The 22,218-nt window shown below is 43.7% G+C and overlaps 1 protein-coding gene across 1 annotated transcript in view; it reads right to left on the reverse strand.

Annotated features, from left to right (window-relative positions):
• Positions 1-22,218, reverse strand: part of PDK3 (pyruvate dehydrogenase kinase 3) — a 78,513-nt gene that overhangs the window by 51,340 nt on the left and 4,955 nt on the right. Inside the window, exon 2 of the mRNA XM_059385829.1 lies at positions 3,968-4,109. Within this exon, the coding sequence (XP_059241812.1) occupies positions 3,968-4,109 (142 nt within the window). The remainder of the gene's footprint in view (positions 1-3,967; positions 4,110-22,218) is intronic.

Raw genomic sequence — 22,218 nt, forward strand, 5'->3', positions numbered from 1 at the left:
CTTTGTAAGCCCTGGAAATGTTGCAGCCATTCTGCCACCGGGAGCAAACACAACCTGAAAATAAAGCCGACACCATGGAAAGCAGGGTCTCCATAATCTCATGAATCTCTAAATCGAACCAACACGAAAAGTTCATCCTATGGCAAAACGAGCCAATATATGGTTTCGTTGGATTCTCTGCTACTCACGAACATATTCTAGCCCGTACACCAAATCCATAATTGGATTAGCCAAGACAAGCATATGAATTGTAAGGAACATGTGTGTGACACTAACGTGCATACTAAGAACTCAGAAACTAGAAATAAATATCCCTTCCCAAAGTTAAACTAATCTTATCAACACTGCAAAGGAGGAGAAGGAATGCCTCTCAGGTTCTCAGAAACTGCTTCTAGATTAAAAATAGCTACATATCAATCAGAGCCTGTATAGGAAATAATGCGTCCAAAATAACTCTCTGGAGAACACAGAAAAATGGGATCCAGACAGAACCTGCCGGGTCTGGAGGGGACTCAGAGATACCCGTTACTCAGGGGTGCGTCTTCTCTGCTTTGGATCTGAACATGCCCGGAAAGAATTAGTCCTTAACAGAATTATTTCTAACAATTAATTATGACTAATCCTATTAGCCAGGCTTTGGAGGGAAGATGAGGGTACTCCAGTAACAAAAAAAGACTGTGAAGCATATAAATGCATAAGCAGGAATGATGTTTTAGTCGTCAGCCTCACCTGAACTTTGTAACGATGCGTGACAATAAAGTATGTTCATCTCTCGGTATACTGTTTAAAAGCCTCCGGGCAAATCAGGCTGTGGATTGGGCACTGCTGAAATCATCAGGTCAGACCTCCCACAGAGGGCAAAGTCAACCAGAGGCAACAAGGCCCTCTATCCTGTCACATACCAGCAGAATGCCGGGAAGGTGACCCCCTCCTTCCCAAAAGGGTAGTTCACTTAAAGACCTAAGTCATGAGTGGAGAGGAGCCAAGGATGCTGCCCAGCTTCCCAGCCTGAAAGTCAAGTGAGCAAGGAGAACATACTCTAGCTGAGGTGGGCTTCCCGGCCTGTTAAGAGTAAGAGTCACTTTTTAAGATTTTATTTATTTATTTGACAGAGAGAAATCACAAGTAGGCGGTGGGGAGGGGAGCAGGCTCCCCGCTGAGCAGAGAGCCCAATGCGCGACTTGATCCCAGGACCCCGAGATCATGACCTGAGCCGAAGGCAGCGGCTTAACCCACTGAGCCACCCAAGTGCCCCTAAGAGTTACTTTTAAGAGGAAAAGGAAATGACAGCGAAGTACAATGTGTGACCCTAACTGGATTCCTACATTGGGGAGGCAGGGGTTGCTGGGGGAAAAAAAAGAGCACTACTGGGGTGCCTGGGTGGCTCAGCAGGTTAAGCAACTGCCTTTGGCTCAGGTCACGATCCCAGGGTCCTGGGATCAAGCCCCACATCCAGCTCCCCACTCAGCAGGGAGTCTGCCTCTCCCTCTCCCCACCGCCCCACCTTGTGCTCTCTCTCAAATAAATAAAATCTTCTAAAAAAAAAAAAAAGAGCACTGGGGCACCTGGGTGGCTCAGTGGGTTAAAGCCTCTGCCTTCAGCTCAGGTCATGATCTCGGGGTCCTGGGATTGAGCCCCACATTGGGCGCTCTGCTCAGTGGGGAGCCTGCTTCCCTTCCTCTCTCTCTGCCTGCCTCTCTGCCTACTTGTGATCTCTGTCTGTCAAATAAATAAAATCTTTTTTAAAAAGATCACTATTAGGACAATTATGAAATGAGAAAAAGTTCTCCCACATTAGAAAATATTACTGGCTAAATGTTAAATTTCCAAATTTGATAATCATACTGTGTTTTTCTTTTTTTTAAAGATTTTATTTGTTTATTTGACAGACAGAGATCACAAGTAGACAGAGAGGCAGGCAGAGAGATAGAGGGAGGGAAGCAGGCTCTCTGCTGAGCAGAGAGCCCGATGCGGGACTCGATCCCAGGACCCTGAGATCATGACCTGAGCCGAAGGAAGCGGCTTAACCCACTGAGCCACCCAGGCATCCCCATACTGTGTTTTTCTAAGAGCTGTACTAGGGAGATACATACCAAAGTCATTAGGGGTACAGGGGCATGTCCACCATTAACCCAAATGGTTTAGGAAAAAAAATGTATATCATATATGTATGTGAGTACCACATGTTTGATATACCCTAAGCGTACACACACACACACACACACAGAGAGAGAGAGAATATGAATGAGAACAACAGGACAAATGTTAGCTGACTGTTAACAGGTAGTGAATTTGAGTGAAGGCATATGGCAATTCTCGCTACTAGTCTCACACATCTTTGTTATATAGGAAATTATTTCAAAATTGAATTAAAAAAAAAAAAAAGGAAGAAGTGACAGGCATATGTTTAAGTAGGCTACGGATGAGAAATGTGTGACAAAAAAAAGTTGACCCCATCACCTGAGTCTATGTTTTGCCAGCAAATTCATTTCGAAGCTTCAAAGTAACTTTTACGTAAGCAACAGACGTGGGACTGTCAGTCACTGCCACCAGGTCAGCTAGTCGACCTCCAATCCCCACCACAATGACCCCAATAGTGTGTATACACTTTCTGTTGGAAAATTTCTGATGATGCTCTTGAAGCAATAAAGAAATCTCACGTAAACAAGCACTTGCTGCTCCTGCTGGAACAAAGTATGCATGGGGATGGACAGCAAGGGATGGTGACAGCGGAGTACCGAAGTCCCAACCCCTCCACCCGGGGCGGGGGGGCAGCCGCTCTCTGACCTCCCTCCCTTGGACCCCCGGGCCCCTAAGCCTGCCACAGGGAGGAGTTGCGGCTTATCTGGGACTGGGACTGGGCGCCTGATCGCTCAGGCCAGCCCATCTGCTGTTTCTCAGACAATTCATGCTTCTCCCTAAGCACGGATTCAATTACTATTACTGGGGAATAACTGTTGAATGTCCATTCCCTTTGGACAGCCCAGCTGCCATTAACCCTTTAAAAAGCCAACTAATTAAAGCTCCATTCTCCTTCAATCTGTCCACATCGTTCGTTCCCTTCCCCTAAAATGTTCTCCCTGTTCCTACCCACTCCATCCACGCAGCCAGGGGCAGCGCAAAGCCCAAAGCCGCGGGGGCCCTTTCTCCCCGCTCCGCTTCATGCCCACAGCACTTCCTCTCTGCACTGGCTTGGGAGTGCTGTTTGCATCTGGTCTCTCAAACTCCTCCAGCTTTCTCTGCCATGACTTCTGCTTGCTTCTATAATACACAGGAGACAAGCAAGTGTCTCTCGAGTATAGGCTCACCGACCTCACCCTACTTACCTAGGGGGTAGTCTGGTTACAAATTCAACTTCCTCAATGAAATAACACACACTTGCAGCATCAGAGCTGTTCGTGATCGAACTTTATGTCATTGTCTGTTGAGATTTTTTTTTTTAATTTTTCATTAAGGCAAATGAAGCACATTAGGCACTGGTATTTTTACAATCGGAGGTTCCCCTTTAAATGACATAATCTTCTCTAACAGAAATATGGCCGCCAAGAAACTCCTTCAACAGGAAAACAGAAGGAGCAAGGCTGAGACTTGATCAAAAGTAGCAACATCCCCTTATCCAACGGACTGCAGACCGGTTTGTGTGGGGCACTGTGTTCCTATTCCTTTACATTTTTCTCTACTTTCTAATTTTTGTTTCAGTGAGCAATCACATTTATAACCAGAAAAATAAATAAAATCTGCAAAGTCAAGAAAGCTGTCTCACACAGTTTAGAAGTCTTTTCATTAAGACAATTTGAAATTGTCAGTTTAAAAAAAAAAAAAAGCTTTCAATTGCTTGGAAAATTGTAGCTATCCCAAATGACTCATCCCCACCATGCGGTTCACGTACTTTTAGGGAAAATGGGCTCCATACCAGGTGTTCAGAGCATTATGGGAAGACCCATGTAAAGCCACATTATTTACTTACCAACTCTGAACCAACCCCACCGAAGGGCGGTTAAGCAAGTTATCCGGCAGAAGATTAACTTCTCTCATCGTGTTGGCCAGTCTTACGGGAAGCTCCTTCCGTAGAAACATATATGAAGTTTTCTCACAAGCATTATCTCTCCCTATTAAGAGACAATAAATGTTCCATGATTTTATAATCTAACAGATGTAATAATAAAGTGCTCTCATGATAGCATAGTTTACGGTTAGGAGGGGAAAAAAAGGAACAATGCTGCAGTCTCTAGGTAAATTTTTATCCTCTGAAATTACAAGTTTAAGAAAATAATTAGAATATAAAAAAGAACATTTTTTTTTCTAAGAGGCAACCTTGAAAGCAGGGTTTTTTTTTTCTTAACAAATATATTTCTAGTGTTGCCGGTGGTGATATAAAAATGACCTGGAATATAATCTGAATTTGTTTTCAAATAAACACTGTGGGAAAACTGCTAAGTACAAAAGTAGGAGAACATGCAAATCCACTCCTGTTCACAGGGGTTTCCAGAAGGCAACAGACCCATTCATTCCACATATATTCACCTCCTGTGCATCAACTGTTTCCTAAGGCGTTCTTCAAATGTGTTTTTCCAGGAATCAGAGCTTTTGTCACTCTGGGAAGCAGCCACAGACCTGCTCTGATGGACTCAAGATGTGCCAGAGAAACCCATTTACAGGTGCACTCAGAAGCCGAGTGATCTACTCTGGCATGTCCAAAACGGTAAGACCCAGTGTTGACCCTAAAGACAGAGGTCACGGAGTTGACTGGTTGCCCTGAGCTGGTTGTGTCTAAAACTTCTGTAAGTAGGACAGAGGGAGAGAAAAGGGACATAGCCACCTGAAGGAGGAAACCCGAGCCCCTTCCCAGCTGCTCTGACCAGAGTAGCATGACCTCAGAGACCTGCTGTTAACCTGTTCATGGCTGGGGGATGGGCGACATGAGAGGAAAGACATGGGCTTTGGGGACAGAAATGTGCTTCAGCCCCAACTCCTCCAATCTGGGGGTAAGAAACCTTTGGTAAGCTTAATTGCTCTATATCGCAGCTGCCTTAACCTAAAGAAAGGGGATGAAATTTCAGTTTTTGTAAAAACAAAGTGGGATAACAAGTACGGAGCCTGGACGAAGCAGGCAGTCAATAAACATCTGCCCTTCTTCCGTCCTCTGTGACACCTATGGGTCTACCTACCCCAACTCCCTCACACTCCACAGGCCTTCCTGATGCTCTGTGCTGCCAGGAGGCTGTTTGGAGACAGGCAACCTTGGGGCCAGGCCCCGAGACAAACAAGCAAGGCTCAGGGAACACTTTCTCCTTCCAACCTCTCCTCAGTCTTCCAAATGTGATATAGGCCGCAAACCAGAGATCCAGAAGTAAATCTAATTTGCCAACACTTGCAGCCAAGTTCTGGTTTATTCCTTTCCTCTCCCCCACTGAATAAGAATAGAAATAAAAGAACCCACTCGTGAAAGTCATCTGCAGAACCTCTCTTTCCCCCACTGACTCCTGACCCCCTCCATTAAAAAAAAAAAAAAAAAAAAAAAAAAGCTAGAGGGGCGCCTGGGTGGCTCAGTGGGTTAAGCATCTGCCTTTGGCTCAGGTCATGATCTTGGGAGTCCTGGAATTGAGCCCCACTTCAGGCTCTCTGCTCAGCAGGGAGCCTGCTTCCCCCTCTGTCTGCCTGCTGCTCTGCCTACTTGTGATATCTCTCTGTCAAATAGATAAATAAAATCCTAAAAAAAAAAAAAAGGCTAGAATAAAAGATCAGTCTTCAACAATCTAGCCGTTACTTCCCTCATTCTAGATGAATATACTTAAGGCCTTCAGGGAGTCTTTAACTCATCAAAGATTCTGTTCTCCACTTTTCCCCTGAATGAGGAGGAAGGGGTATGATATCCCAGCAATGACCTTCCATCATCTATTCTGAACACATTTATTTGGTTTCAGATGATTAACATTTAAAAGGACTCTGGCTACTTTGCTTTAGATAATATGTATTATTCCTAAAACGTTCTGTATGATTCCCAGAGACGTATCATCTTAAGTGCACTGAAAGTGCTGACACTTAAACCGCAGTGAATTGTAGCACAAAACGAAGGACCTGTTATTATCTACAGTAAAATGTACATCTAACTGTTCACATACCGGGACAAACGCTTCGCATCCTGGTTAAATAGAAAGGGCCCCTTGCTTTCCAAGCATAGAAGTGTCCTGGTTCTCCTTGCAGGAGAAGGAAGTGCGGAGATGCGGGAAAAAAGGAAGGGGCCCGTGGGGGCTGGACTGGAACCGCGAGTAGCGGTACAAACTCAGGAGTTGAAAAAAACGGAGTTTTTCAGACATTAAAGTTTACACATTTCAACTGCCATATCCGCAGGGTATTAGGAGCAGCAAACTGGAAGCCCAGTGTCCGGGGCAAGGGGAGGACGGGAAGAAGTAGGAGCTGGCTGGCAGGTGGCACGGGGCCATCAGGGCATGTCCGTGGTAGAAATGCACAGGGTTTGCGGGTTTCAGAATGTCAAGGTTTTCCAACTTTTGGAAGGTAAAATAAGTAGGTACATCTACTGTCTATTACACAGACATGACAGAGCAGTGGTGAAATCTGGGAACATTTATAGCGAGCAGAAAAGAGACCACGGCCTGAAGTAAGTTCGGGTCATATTTTGCCACCAAAGGTATGAAAAAAAAACCACTGCAAGTTTTAGAGCTTCGTGAACTTCAGAATTCAGATAAAAGATGGGAGACCTCCAGACCAATATTACTAGGCCAAGATCACGTGCCAGAGTTAGACTTGGGTTTAGAATCCGGACTTGAACCTCCCAAGCATCATGGACACAGCAAGTGTCCTTACACTTGTAAGCCGCGGTGTAACCCTCTGCAGGACGGGTGCCTACCTCGCGGAGGCGTGGTAAGGCTTAGAAAGCACTTCAGAGTTAACACTGACAACTTCTTAAAATTTAGAAGAGGGAGCTCATTAAAGAGGCAGCACTAATGATCTCAAACGATGATAAAGCAGAACAGCCGGAGGCCGTGGGGCACCAGATCCAAGAACCTGACGCTTGCTGGGCCCCAGAGCTCTGGTACATTCTGGTCGAATGCAGTTGCCTCTGCTCCTTTGAGGATTCCACATAATTAAAAAGGGATTAAAAAGGATTAAAGTACGTTATGTCCCCATCATCCACTTTTATTTATTTTTAAAATAAAAGGCCTCGATGCATACATTGGTCACCTCTCCACTAACTAGAAAATTCAACGACTAGGGATGGTCTAAGCTCACCAAATACCAGGAGGCATTGATGCTGGCCATCTCGGATTATCGGCTTGTTAGGAACGAGCTGACAAAGAACCTTGTTTTGTCTCTGGATCCCTCATGGCACCGATGAGAGTACCCGACCTATGATAGTTTCTCAGCGATTTACTGGGAAGATAGAGAACGCTTCCAGAAGTTTTTTTTAAAAAGAGTATCTGAAAAATCTCAGGTTTTGCCTCCTACGTTCTCACTTAGCTTAGAGCTGAATTCGTTGTACTCAGATACCTTAATTACACCTCAGTTTAAACAAGGGGGTAAGCCTTTTTGAGTTAATTAGTGAGCCTAAAAATAAATATGAAAGATCCAATTTTTTTAACCTTTCTGTGGTTTTCATGGAAATTGAAGTATTTTATCCTATGTACTAATGCTGGATACTCAGTTTAAATGAAAGGGTTCCAACAATCTTTTTTGGGGTTTTGTTTACTCAACTTAAAAAAAAAAAAGCCTTTTGGTTTCAACTGAACGTCCTCTAAAAGGCTTCAGGTTTTATAAGTCTTCTGGCAGACTGAGTATTTTCCAGTGATTCTTTCCAGTTATTCAGCTTCATTTTTTCCCCACTGACTTGGCTTCTCTACATTCCTCAATTTTAATTTTCTATTTTTATTCTGCATTTCTCTGTATGCTTCACCTTATTCAGTTTTACCAGTTACATTTTTCCCCAGCATCAGCTCAGAGGATGATGAAAGAGGGGGTGAAGGGCAGGGAACATTCGGACTTGGCGAATGCAAAGAAGTCACTGGTTTAACGACATTCGTTCGGATTTCTTCAGGTTTTCATGCTCATTTGATGACCCTTCAATTCTCTTCTGTTCTCTGTTTTTCTTTTCTTTTTTAAGATGTATTTATTTATCTCAGTGGGGGCAGAGAGAGAGGTACTGAAACTCTGAAGCTGACTCCATGCCTGGCACAGAGTCAGACACAAGGCTCGATTCCAGAACCCTGGGATCATGACCTGAGCCGAAACCAAGAGTCAGACCCTCAACTGACTGTGCCACCCAGGCGCCCCATTCTGTCCTCTGTTTCTCATACTTTGCCCTTTCACTGAGAAGCTGAAGACAATTACTGCATTTGCAAAAGGTATGATCTGCTTTGAGTAGAGAAGTTCCAAATGACTTTCCACTCACCCAGACATAGGATGAGTAGACAGAGAAACACAAACGACTTTCAAGCAAGTGCAGGGAGCCGTCTCAGTGACAGTTATGGTCAGAAAGGAACGTCTGACCAGCCTTCTGAGAGCAAGAGTTCAGACTAACTCCTTATACCTGGTTTCCCTAGTGGCCTGTATGTCTGGTATATTTTTAATCCTCTTTCTGATTCCTTTATAGGATGCAGAATATTTCTGCAGTTGATCAAATGACCTGATAATGTATTTTAAAATTAAAGCAGAGGGTTGAGTACATGCCCCCCAAAATGGAGAGTCCCCTGTCTGGATGACTCGAGGGCTCTCTCTGTCCACGTTTTTCAGTTTTAACACTTGGTGGAGGATGGTTTGGAAGAGGCAATAAGGGAACCAGGGAGTGAAAAAGGAGAGCAAGTAAGGAAAAAAAACTTACAGCAAGACCTCAGAGACCAACAGAATGATCAGCTCATTCTAGTTATGCTGGGTTTTTTCCCCTAAATACTGCCAACTAAATATTTGCATCTGCAATGTATTTTGACTATTAACCATGTTAAAACGGGTAAAATATAAGTGAGAAAATACTTTAGGGACAACTCTGGCTTTTCTCCAGTTACATCTTTTATAAGATTGCGATCTTTTGAAAACACTGAATTTTAGGATCCTAGGTAATTAATTTTTGGACTTAACCAGGGCTAAGCAAAGATTAATTGAATTGTCTTTCAAAAGAAGAGCTTTGCATACTTTAAAAATGTTTACTCTGTGTCTAGAAATACTACTTCACTGCTTGAGAAGTTTCAGTTTTCCTTTATTAGGAAAAACTTATTCCTGAATATAAATAGAGATCAACAGAGGTAACTTGGGGTTCTACCAAACTTGAGGCTGCCTCCAGTCTAGGCCAGACTGTTTTGGTTATTATTTCTAACGGTGAGCCAGAAACTTCAGAACCAAAGAGCCAAAGACCACAGATTTCACACACACTTCATCCCCTATCAAATTCAATGCCCCAACAACATCCAGACATCACACTACTTCTTTCAGTCCAATGTCTATTTTGTTAACATAACCAACACTGTGGGTTAGAAATTCAGACAGGACACAGGAAGGATGGCTTGTCTGGGACCTCACCTGGAAAACACTAAGGCTAGGCCTGGAGGGGGGTGGGCAGTGACTAGACAGTCCGGAACTGGAAGCTTCAGAAGGCTTCTCATTCACAAGCCTGAACCTCGGGCCAATTATCTGCCAGCCAGGCTTACCTACCAGAGCACTCACTGGTGGACTCTCCATGGGCTTCCGCACAGCATGGCCACCTTGGGTTAGCCGGACTCTTGCCAGGGTTCGGTAAACAAGGTGACTCTGCATGGCCTTTTACGACTCAGGCTCAGTAAGTCACACAGCTAGTCTCTCTTCCTCACCATGGGACTCCCTCAGACATCTGGTGGTCTACACTTGTTCAGTAACGCTTCAGTGAAGCAGCCTTCAAAGACCAACTAAGTGAGGACCCCAAATATCTGGTTACTTAGGGCTTTTTGGTGGGGTCCCAACACCGCAGCAGGATCCCTAATCCTCCTTGAGTAGTTCACGTAGTGTCAATAGAGAAGAGCCTCCTTTTGCCCTTTACTTGACCTACAGATAACTGCCTGCCTACTCATGTTCCTATGGCCAGGGTGCAGGGTAACCCTACGGTTTGCAGACTTCTGGGGCATTCTGTGGTTTTCAGCCAGCCAGCCGTAGCTGTCACCCCCACCTCTATCTGTGGGACCTTCCTGGGGCAGAAGCGTCTCCTGGGCTCTGCTGCATCTAGCTCAGCAGCCTGCTCGACCACAGTACCTTTGGAGTATGTTCTAGACCTGAGCTGTCCAATACTGAAGGCAAGAGCCATGAGGGGAGATTTGAATATTCAGATATCAATGAGAAATTCCCCAAGTGTGGTAAGCGTATCATGGTGATAAGCAGCCATCAACAGAATACTCTTACGCTTAGGATACACATACTTACTATCTAGGTGTCATGGTGACACCTACAGCTTACTCTCCAGTGGTTCAGCCAGAAAAGCACATGTAGAGAAAGGGGGAGGAAAGGAAACAGGAAGAGGGATGGATGGGGAGGGGAGAGAGAAAAAGCACATATGGCAAAGTAACTGCTGGATTTAGGTGCCAGACGTGGGTGTTGACTTTCTTATTCTTACAACTTTTCCTAAGGTCTAAAATTTTTTCAAATAAAGATATGGGAGGGACACTGTAAACAACCTAAATCTCACGACTCTGAGATCATGATCGAAGTCAAAACCAAGAGTCAGACACTCAATGGACTGAGTCACCCAGGGGCCCCTTAAAAGTAGTCTTTTTTTTTTCTTAAAAAAAAAAAAAGGTCTTCTAATAACTAGAGCCATTTGATTTTTCTACAAAGAATATCAAAATCTCATACAGAATGTGCCACCATATGTAGTGGAGGTGGGAAGCTCATGGTCATGTAATGACTTCCACTGTTCTTTTTAAGGATTTTATTTATTCATTCAACAGAAGAAGAGAAGGCGCCTGTGTGGTTCAGTCAGCTAAGAAGCGTCTGCCTTCAGCTCAGGTCATGATCCCGGGGCTCCTGGGATCGAGCCGTGCATCATCAGGCTCCCTGCTCAGCGGATAGTCTGTCTCTCCCTCTCCCTCTATTGCTCCCCCTGTTTGGACTCTCTCTCTCTCAGTCAAATAAATAAATAAAATCTTTTTTTAAAAAAGAAAAACAACAACAACAAGAGAGAGTGAGCGCGCACACACAAGAGCACAAACGGGGCGGGGAAGGGGATGGTAGAGAGGGAGAAAGAAGCAGGATCCCAGGGACGTCAGGCTCCATCCCAGGACCCTGAGATCATGACCTAAGCTGAAGGCAGATGCTTCTTAGCTGACTGAACCCACACAGGTGCCCTGATTTTTGTTGTTCTTGTAGTAAAAAGGGATACAGGGTGATCATGATGGGGTTCTTAATTAAGGCAGGTGAGGGTTACTGGACCCTCCCCGCGGGGCCTCTACCTCTGTACTGAGGGAAAGTGAGTGAGTAGCACCCACTGGCGCCCTGATCTTCTCTCTTTAGAATCCCATTTACACTTTGAAGGTAGGTATGTGTCCATGAAGAGATTAGTGAGAAACCTGCCCTTCTGCACGCCAGGTGTGAACAGATTTCACTGCGAGGCCACAGTCTGTGTCCTCTACCTGGGCAACCCCTCCGTCTCGCCCCCCACCCACTGAGTTCTATGTCCTGTGGGTCCCAGAACGCCTCAGACACTGCAGAGTCTACCAGCACAATATGCAACACACCGCAGGTATTTCCTGATTAGAACTGAAAATCAAAATACTAAGTTTCCATATGAACTTACTGTAGCAAATACAATTCAGGGATGCTAGGTCGTATTTGCTGGTAATGGTAAATTCCTCTTATAGAGAGCAGGCTCTGTTCTGTATGTTTGGTCAAAGGTATCAGATCCTTCAAGTTAAGGGAGGAGGAGCAAAGGGTAGGGAAGAAGGTGGGAACAAAGTTGGTAGTACTGTCAGTATAGTCTGTCAGGCCAGAGAGTCGGGGGGGGGGGTGGACGTGTTCAGAACTGATTATCACAAACACAGCTTCGACTTGCTAGAGCATGTGAGTGACAACTGTAGGCAAAGCCAGCACAGAGACTCCTATCAGCCCAATTCCAGAAGGGGCTTTAGGATCTAGTCCTAACGGTGGACTGGTAAATTACAGGATGCCTTGTTGTCTCGGAAGCAGGAACATTTAAGTAAAGGTCACCGTGTACTCATTTTCGAGGTGAACCAGAGCAAAATGTTAAGCTGACCGTTACAGCGAATCAACAGGATCTGACCGAAGCCAGGAGCACTCAAAAGCACAAATGAACTGAAAGTGCTATGTTTCTTGGAAAATGATCAGTTTTTAGAGCTGGGACCTTCAGCCAACAAACTTTAAGGTAATTAACATTCAAGGTTAAGAGCTCCCTATGCAGCTTTTATTCTTAGCAGGAAGCTGACTTCATCCAGGAAATGCTGTGTCACTGGCTTCCCATAATAAAAGCAGAGCCAACATCAACCGAGCACTGACCATGTGCCACACACTGTGCTACACGTCCTCCATCTCACCGGGACGGCAAGCCTGGGATTAGACACTATTCATTTCTATTCTGTAGCTAAAGACACTGCAATGTAGTGGGATTGGGGGATTTGCCTGCATGTGCTACTGTGGGGGGGGGGGCACCAGAAATTAAGATTGGAGTACAAGTCCACACAGACTGCTGCTCGTATTCCCACAGATGATAAGCAGGTAAACAAGGGGGGGTGGCCCTCAGAATAAGAACCGTTTCAGTGCAAGAAAATGAAACAGGTACCAACCAGCCTGAGAGTTAGGTAAGACTAGAGGAGCGGTAGAGTACGCGACTTCCGGATCATCTAGCAGAACAAATTCAGACAAAACCTTCACATTACTAACAGAGACCATGCTCGCTGGAAAGAAGTGCACTGGGGTAGTGGCATATTATGTTAAACGAAATGGTATACGACGTTGAACTGAAAAAGGCACAGGCTTAAAAGCTCCATCCACTTGAGGGGCACCTGGGTGGCCCAGTCAGTTCTGCGCCTGACTCTTGATTTCGGCTCAGGTGGTGATCTCAGGGTTATGAGATCAAGCCCCATGTCCAGCCCCATGCTAGGTGTGGAGTCTGCTAGAGATTTCTCTTTCTCCCTGTCCCTCTTCCCCTACGGCTCCCCCTCCCTTTCTAAAGAAAAAGAAAGAAAAACTCCATCTACTTGAATTTTAAGTGTGGTCTTGCCCCTAACTTTGCTCAGGCAAGATATTTAAATCCTCTAAGCTTCGGCATCTCCATCCAGGAAATGCAAGTATCGACTGCACCTGGATGTGGGGAGAATTACAGCCACATCTGCCTGCTGTTGTGCTTGGCAGAGAATGGTACACAAATGTAAGTTCCCTTTGCCTCCTAGAGAGAATAATTTCTGGGTTACCCTGGAAAAGGTGGCGAAGGTGTCAAGTCAACATCCAGCCAGTGATTCAGATAGGCTCTTCCTTGCCTGGGACTTTGACTTTGCCACATACAAAATTGGGGAGGTTGGAGAGATGATCTCTAAGCTCAAGCTCCCATTGGGTGAACCTGAGAGGGTTAGATTTGGGGTTGTATCTCTAGTTATTTATCCTACACCAACCTTGCCTAATGTCAATTCTGGAACAAGTCTGGAGAGAGCACTGCTACAAGAAGGCAGCCAAGGGAAGAAGCCAAAAATCAAGAAAAATAGTACACACTTTTCTCTGTGTTCTTCTAATTGTGTTCTCCACCCAGAAAGCCTCCAAGGGCACTCTGGATGCAGGACAAGAGGGTAAATGTCACACATTCCCAGAAACCACCCCTATTACACAAACCTTCGAGGGAGAGGCAGAGACAGCAGGAAAGCATGCCACAAAGCCACAGGGTTCGTCAATTCTGGCTAGCACATATAAATCTATGTATTTCCCCCTGCTTCTCATTTATCCATAAGTTTCCCAAAGGTAGTGACTATGCCTTGACAATTTCCCAAAGCTTCTCAATTTCCACTTCACCCCAAATCCAGGTGTACAAGTAATCCTGATGGACTCCTAAACTACTTAAGGGTCAACCTTTAGCATCTCACACATGCCCTTCCCTGGTTCACAGCCCTTAGGCTTAGGCAGAGTCTACTGGACCTAATGCAGTCATTCTTAACACATGACAATCACCTGGGTACCTCCACCGTACCAACACTGCAGCAGCCCCTGCCTCCAGAGACTGATTTAATGGGCCTCAGTGGGGGCAGGTGTCACTAGTTTTAGGCATGCGTATGCGTATGAGTGTGCATGGTGTGCACGGTGAGTGTGCACGCATGTGCGCATACATGCGTGCGTACAGACACACACACACACACACCACCACCACCATACGCCACTCTAGATTATTCTCACCAGCAGCAGGACTAAAGACCACTGACTAATGTGATTCACAAAAAATCCAACCGACGAAAACAAATCAAAACCTCCTTAGGCGAGGCGCCTGGGTGGCTCAGTGGGTTAAAGCCTCTGCCTTTGGCTCAAGTCGTGACCCCAGGGTCTTGGGTTCGAGCCCCACCTCGGACTCTCTGTTCCACCCGGAGCCTGCTTCCTCCTCTCTCTCTCTCTCTCTCTCTCTCTCTCTCTCTGCCTGCCTCTCTCTGCCTACTTGTGATCTCTGTCTGTCAAATAAATAAAATCTTAAAAAACAAAAAACCTCCTTAGGCTCCGACAGGGGATATTTACCCATCTATTTTTAATCTCTATTTTCATGTTTGAGATTTGTTTCAGCCTCTTAGGAAACTGACCAAGAAAGTCCTCAAAGTCTTAAGAGACTTCTCAGCGTTACCAACTCTCCTGTTTCTCCTTTTCCAGATGATCCTACATGGGAAAGATCAAGACTGCTGAACACATTCACGAAGGAAGTGGCTGCCCTTCAGGATGCCGTGACCCTTGACAAATGGCGACAGGGCACTTGGCGCTCCTTCCCCTGGGGTGTGTTTTGTTCCCACACTGCGTCCGATCCTTGGCTACTTCCTCACTACAGAGGGGCGGTTAGATGAGCATGTCCTGGGTCCCCTGGCTCTACTGTACGTGTGGGTATTTTTCTTGCCTGCCCTGAACCTCAGTGTCCCCATTTGTAACACACACACTGGTGTGAGAAGTCTACGATACTGTATTTTACACCAGTGTTGGTAAGTACTCCGAAAATGCTAGCTGAATCTACTCGTTGTTTTTCAGTTTCCAAAGAGTCTATTTTCATTTCCTCCTTGAACAGCTACTGAAGCCAAGCCGAGGTTACAGAAGCAGGAATAGTAGAATGTAGGCCTGAGAGGCCATGGCAGAGAATCTGGGAAAAAGGCTAACCAAAGAAGTGGTCTTCCTCTATACAAAAGGCCGTTTCTAGAGACAGGGACACTCACCGCGATCAGGTAGCTAAAGGAATGATCAGAAAGAAAGTGCCCACTTGAGCTCATTACCTGACCAGTATAGGAAGAACACAATGCTGATTACCATTTGCTTTCTATTTAACATGGGAAGCAGAGGAATTAGCCAAATTTATACATGGAATTTCTGCTACCAAGTTTAAGGAAACATTGTACTTTACTAGAACAGAGCCAAGGAAAGGTTCAGATAAAACCTGGAGTATGCTCTGGTCTGTGAAAACCTAACAATTTGTTGGGAAAAGATAGGTATGTTACCAATCTCAAAGGACACTACTGTTTTCTGGCCAAGGAGACACTGGGGAATATTTAACTTTCTGCTCCAGGAAAATGTTAGGGATACTTAGTAATTTATTCCCAACAGTGAAACTATTATATACTGACCTCCATGCCCTAATAAGAAAGCAAGCTCGACTGGTACAACTCGAATGATCCAGTGGAATCACATACCAAGTCTCAGAATGAAAATAAAATCACGACAGCTTGTGTGATGCTTCAGGAAATAATCTACAATTTGGTTCGAGCTCCAACTATTCAATGAGAGGGAGTATAAATATAGACCTTTGTAAATGTAATAGTTTACTGTGATTTTTGTGCCATTCGTTATGGCAGAAAGTATCATCTCTGCGAAGATGAGACACTGACCAGGACTAGGTTTCTCCTTGAGGGGTATGAAGGATACCACCAGGGCTCTCCACCAAACCCAGCTCTGTCCCTAGGGGAAGTATGGAGGTCAACTGACTGGCTCACCCCCACAGAAGTGCAATGGGCTAGCTGAATGCTTCCGGGTTGGGTTAGTTTCTATTAACGCCAGGCGAGCCACCCACAGTGCCCTTAGCACACTTTCCTGTAAGTTCACTAATTTACCAAGAATAGGTGGGCAAGAACAGCTAGAATTTCTAAAAATTTATGGTAATAAGGAACTACTGTCACCAAATTTCAAGACAAATTACAAGGCAAAAGTTAACATATATTTAGTGAAAATTAATAAAGTTGTCTCACTGACTAGAATCCGCAAATAGAAACTACTCTGTGAACTTAGCATGTGATAAAACAGAAACAACAAAGAAAGATTTGAGGTCTTAATAACTGTTGTTATGCAACTAGACAACAGCACAGAGCAAAAGTGAGTTAGCTACGAGAGTCCCATCAGAAAGGGCAAGGAATTCCAGAGGGGTTTAGGAACAATCTGCAAAATGCTACAGGTGCTAAATCTGACCATGATAAAAGCACTGTAAATGACCGAGTATATAAAAACTCAGACTGTGCTCTAAATAAGAAGGAAACCAACATTCAGCATGAACATACATAAATAAATAGGCAAAAGCTCCAAGGCTATCACAAAAAAAAAAAATGGATGGAAGAATTAATGGTGATATTCTTTCCAAATGCCTTTAATTGTATACTTGGATAATTCCTTTACCAAAAAAGGGGACCCAGATGCAAACAATATTTTGCACAGCACAACAGGTTACTATGCCAAAGAGATACAGGAAATTCATGCAAATGATTGAAACTCCAGATTCTAGTTAGTAAATGGTCAAGGACAATTTACACACAAAATGCATAGCATAAACCCACATAGGAAAAAAAGGGAAAATGTTTAGCTTCTGTGTTACCCACTATACAATCAAAATCATGAAACCTCACTGTGGCAGGGCTGTGGAGAAACCAGTACACTTCATGAACTTTGCCCTCCACATGGTAATTCCACTCAGGGGCACATACCCTATAGGGAAACCACCAATACCCTGAAAAAGGCTTACCTAACTCCAAGCTATGCTCCAGACAGTCAAGATTCACTCTCACTAGCAAATGGGAGAAACAGATCTTCAAGCCACAGACAGTATGTAATAAACAGGCATGTTCCAACAAAAGTTTCTTTACAAAAACAGGTGTCACCAAAACCCACAGAGCAAGCAACACAGAGCGGATACCTAACGTAAACTATGGACTCTGGGTAACGATGCTGAGCCAGTGTTGGCTCACGGACTGTTAACACACTGGTGCACGATGCTGGTGGTGAGGAAGGCTGTATGTGGGCGCTAGCTCCCTGTACTTCCTGCTCAGTTTTGTGGTGAACCTAGAACTATTCAAAATAAAGTCTACCAATTAACAAACAGAACAAAACAGGGGCTGGCTCTCGGGCTATAGAGTTGGACTGCCTATCTTCCACTATGGTATTCCTAAAACAAAAGTATGTGCCCAACTCTGACTTCAGTTTATCATGGAAGTCAAGTGCTTAAATGCCCATGTGACAGAAAGGAAAAGGAAAAGCAAAAGCAGTGATATTTTCTGATTCCATCCGGTAAGAAATCCAAGGTTTCTCAAATCGCGCCAAGAGCCTAGCGAATTTCCTAAGCTCAGGTGGGAGGACACCACCCATCGGGAGGTCAGCAAGTGTGGCCAAGTCTCCCCCTCTTCAAGACTACAGACTCCCCGGGGCGCCTGGGTGGCTCAGTGGGTTAAAGCCTCTGCCTTCAGCTCAGGTCATGCTCAGCAGGGAGCCTGCTTCCTCCTCTCTCTCTCTGCCTGCCTCTCAGCCTACTTGTGATCTCTTTCCATCAAATGAATAAATAAAAAAATTTTTTAAAAAGTCTTTAAAAAGAAAGACTATAGACTCGCACACAAAACTGCAAGATAGGCAAGCCAGAGCCACAGTTGAAGCACCCTGAGCCTGATGAGCCAGATTACATTGAAATCCAACCCTATCTGATCATGAAGGCCCCAAAGGGCCAATTCTGACTTTAAGCTAAATACTGATCAAGATGCATGAAGTCAAGTTAGACATCTTTACCCTAACTGAAATCACTCTATGGCCCTTTAATTCTCAATAGTAGGCTTCTGTCTCCCAACAGGTTAGTCTAATTCTTGCCAACTCCTCCCAGTAGAAAAACCCTCCTGCTTAGAGAAATGGTGTATCGTGTAAATATCTGTTAAGGTACAAAGTAAACATACTCGGGAACAAAATGCAATTGTTTTTCCTCTTTTCTAACATGATAATTCCAAAAAAAAAAAAATCTTTTCATCTCCTCTGGAAACAGAATCACTCTTCTCCCCAGTGGTAATCAGGGTCGGCGGAGAAAAACGACCTTAAAAACCAAGACTTTTCGAAGAGCAGTCATTTGAAACCAAAGTCAACTTTTCAGTGGGTATTTCTATCTTAAAATACTTTCTAAAGGAAAATAGAAGGCGGCTGGGCCCTTAAACCTCAAGAACAGTAAAAATAAGGAAACTGTTGCCTTCTGATGGCTAAAGGCTCCTGGGTTCACAAGGAGTGTGATGGTGGTAGGAATCTTTTCTGTGAAAAAAGGACAGAGTTGTCAGACAACCTGCCTTCCGGTGGTTTAATCTGGGAGATGCTATATTTAAATGCATGGACATTATGGAAATTTAAACTTATATAACAACTAAGGTGTGTAGCGTTTAATGACCTTTACAGGGAGCCAGGAATCACCCGTCACAGAGCGCCCACTCTGCAGACAGCAAACAGCTGAAGAAGCTGGGAGAGGTTCCAAAGCAGGGGCGAGCGCTGCCCTCTGGGAAGAGACAATTTTGAATAAAATAAAATAAAGGGAGGGCGGCCGCAAACACCTTTAAAACCAGTGCAGCTGTGCAAAAGACAAGAGCAAAGGAACTGGGAAATAGAACAAATGGGAAGTAAGTGTGCAGGGAGGGAATCAAAGTGATGAGAGAAGGAATCAGACGTGGCCAGAGACTGAAAGATAAAGAGCAGCTCCATATGAAAATGCGAATCATTTCCTATCAAGTCATTCAAAATTCAGCAGGTTCTGACTTTAATTTACATCTCAACAGTCCAAGTTCTCCTTCCCTTATACCAAGAGAAGTTTTCATTCAACAGCTACTTAATGGAAAGACAGAACTCAGATTTTTGCAAATATAACAAGGAGCTACCATTTCTTTTTCTTTAACACCACAAACAATGACAATTTTATTTGCTCACCCATTCATGGTTGATAATTGTCTCTGTCTCGGGTCTATTGTTGGTAGTTTGACACACAAAAACAAATAGCTGAGTAAAGTCCTTGTCATTTATTTAGGTTTTCTTCCCTGTGTATTCATTTCCTTTCAAAACAATCCTGTGTTTTGGATTTGAGGAAGCCCATACACTTGAGCGGGATAAAGAGAAATAATCTGAGAAGAAATAAACTAAGAAATTTCAAGACAGAGCTTTTTACTTGTCTCTGTTTGCGCTGGTAGGATAGCTCCCTTGAGACAAAGTTTATGAAGAGCCACCATTAGCATGAACTGCCCTTTAATGAACAAAAATTAGTACAAAAATCCTGAGAGTGACAGGTTCACAAGGAAAAGACCATAAAAGTTATATTGAAAAATGAAGTAAATGTTTATTCTGAACATGGAAATGTGATACTTCTCTTACTCCCAGTAAGGAATTTATATATACTATCTGAAGCCTCAGTCCAATTGAAAAATAATGTGGGACACATGTAATTTGAAACTGCCTAGCAGCCACATTAACTCAAGAAGAAACAGGTGAAAGTTTTGACATTTCATTGAATCTAACATATCCAAAATATTATCATGTCTACAAAGAATCAATATAAAAATAGATTTCTCATATTAAGTCCTTGAAAGCCACTGTACACAACTCAATTCAAAACCTAAATTTCGGGGCACCTGGGTGGCTCAGTGGGTTAAGCCGCTGCCTTCGGCTCAGGTCATGATCTCGGGGTCCTGGGATCGAGTCCCGCATCGGGCTCTCTGCTCAGCAGGGAGCCTGCTTCCTCCTCTCTCTCTCTGCCTGCCTCTCTGCCTACTTGTGATCTCTCTCTCTCTCTCTCTCTCTGTCAAATAAATAAATAAATAATCTTTAAAAAAAAAAAAACCTAAATTTCTATCAGAAGTAACTGACCTATAATTAGATTTCATCAAATTTACAGTTAAGGGAGAGTCACATATCCAAACTGCTCTAAACACAGAAGTTTGCCAATCAATTGAATCAAGTATCAGCTTTAAATTTAAATCTAAATCAGTTCAGTTTTTCAGTCACACTAGCCACATTTTAAGGGCTAAAGAGGGTTAAGCGGCTAGTGGTGACCTTACTGGACAAAGAAGGCCTAAGATAATCACAGGAACCAAAAATTCAAACCTAATTGTTTTTAAAAAAACTATAATGAAACAAAGCAAATGAGATATGGAATACAGTAGAAAAATAAAGGCATTAAAAACAGAAAGCAAGAGAGGGGAGCCTGGGTGGCTCAGTGGGTTAAGCCTTTGCCTTCAGCTCAGGTTGATCGCAGGGAGCCGGCTCCCTGCCCACCTGCCTCTAGGCCTACTTGTGCTCTCTCTGTCAAATAAATAAATAAAAATCTTTAAAAAAAAATAGAAAGTAGGAGAAAATCATAGATGTCTATCACTATAGATAACAGATCTTTCATATCAACAAATACATTATGTATTTGGTTAAACTTAGCCACACAAAAGAGAAAGTTTGATTCACAAAGCAAAACCCAACTTTACACTACATTTCAAGATGATAATTAAGGCAAAGTAATTCAGAAAGACTGAGGGGGAAAAAAACACAAAAGAAAACAGCAATGTTCCAGCAGAAAATCCAAACAAGACGAAAATAAAGATGTCAATCTCAATGTCAAATAAGGTTGAATCCAGGCTCAAAAGCAATAATCCAGCAAGAGGGCAGCACTCTGTATCGCTAAAGGGTACATCTCAAAGTGAGGACATGACAGTTAAGAATGTTTCAGCAGCCAACAGGTATGAAGGAAATACCGTCAGAGAGATACAGAGAAAGAGAATCCTATTAGGAGACTTGAACTTCTCTCAGGTCATGATGGGTCAAGTAGATTAAAAATAAAAGTAAAGGTATAGGAAACAAATAGCATAATTAATATGGTGTATCTGGTATATCAAATTCTGTGACTTGAGACGAAAACATCATCTTCTTTTTGATGCCCAAGGGAACAGTCACAGGAAATGACCATATATTGATTGGGCTACAAAGTATACATCTGCAAGTTCTTTAACTTGTCATCCAGATAACATTCTGGGATCGCAATGCAACAAAACTAGACATAAAAAAAAATTAAAATGCAGGATGTGCCTGCCCTGAAAATGTAAAAACTCCAACAACTCCTAGTTAACAGAAGAAATGAAGTCTGAAGATGCAGGAGAGCTGGCAGGAGCGAGGACCAGGCACTGACAGGTCAGCGGCTCAAGCCGTGAGGGGGTAACTGAAGCCTTGCGGACTCAAAGAGCACAGAGAAAAGAAACCAAGTGTCCAACTCAGAAGGAAAAGAATAACAAACGTGAGGAGATTGAGGAGGTCGGAGGGAATTAACAAAGTCAAAGTGGACACTGATGAACTAGAAAACAAAACTCATAAAGCGAATAAAGGAATCCAATCATAAACTGCCCTATAATCTAATCAAGAAAGGGGAGGAGAGAACAAATACAAAAAAGAGGAAAAGCCACAGAGAAAATGAAGAGATTACTATCTCAGCTCTGCAAGTTGACTTAAAACCTCAATGACTAGGATACTTTTCTAAAGAAATACAACAAAATATACTCCAGAAGAAACAGAAAATGTATACAGCTCAATACCACAGAATACAGAGAGTTGTCAAACAGCAACAGTCCCCAGACATACTAGGTTTCAAAGGTACAGGGGGAGTCTACCAACTCTTTTTTTGAAAAGACTTTATTATTTGTTTATTTATTTAAAACTTGTAAGGGGGGGCTCAGTGGGTTAAGCCGCTGCCTTCGGCTCAGGTCATGATCTCAGGGTCCTGGGATCGAGTCCCGCATCGGGTTCTCTGCTCAGCAGGGA

The sequence above is a fragment of the Mustela nigripes genome, chromosome X (assembly GCF_022355385.1).
Source record: "Mustela nigripes isolate SB6536 chromosome X, MUSNIG.SB6536, whole genome shotgun sequence".
NCBI lineage: Eukaryota > Metazoa > Chordata > Mammalia > Carnivora > Mustelidae > Mustela > Mustela nigripes.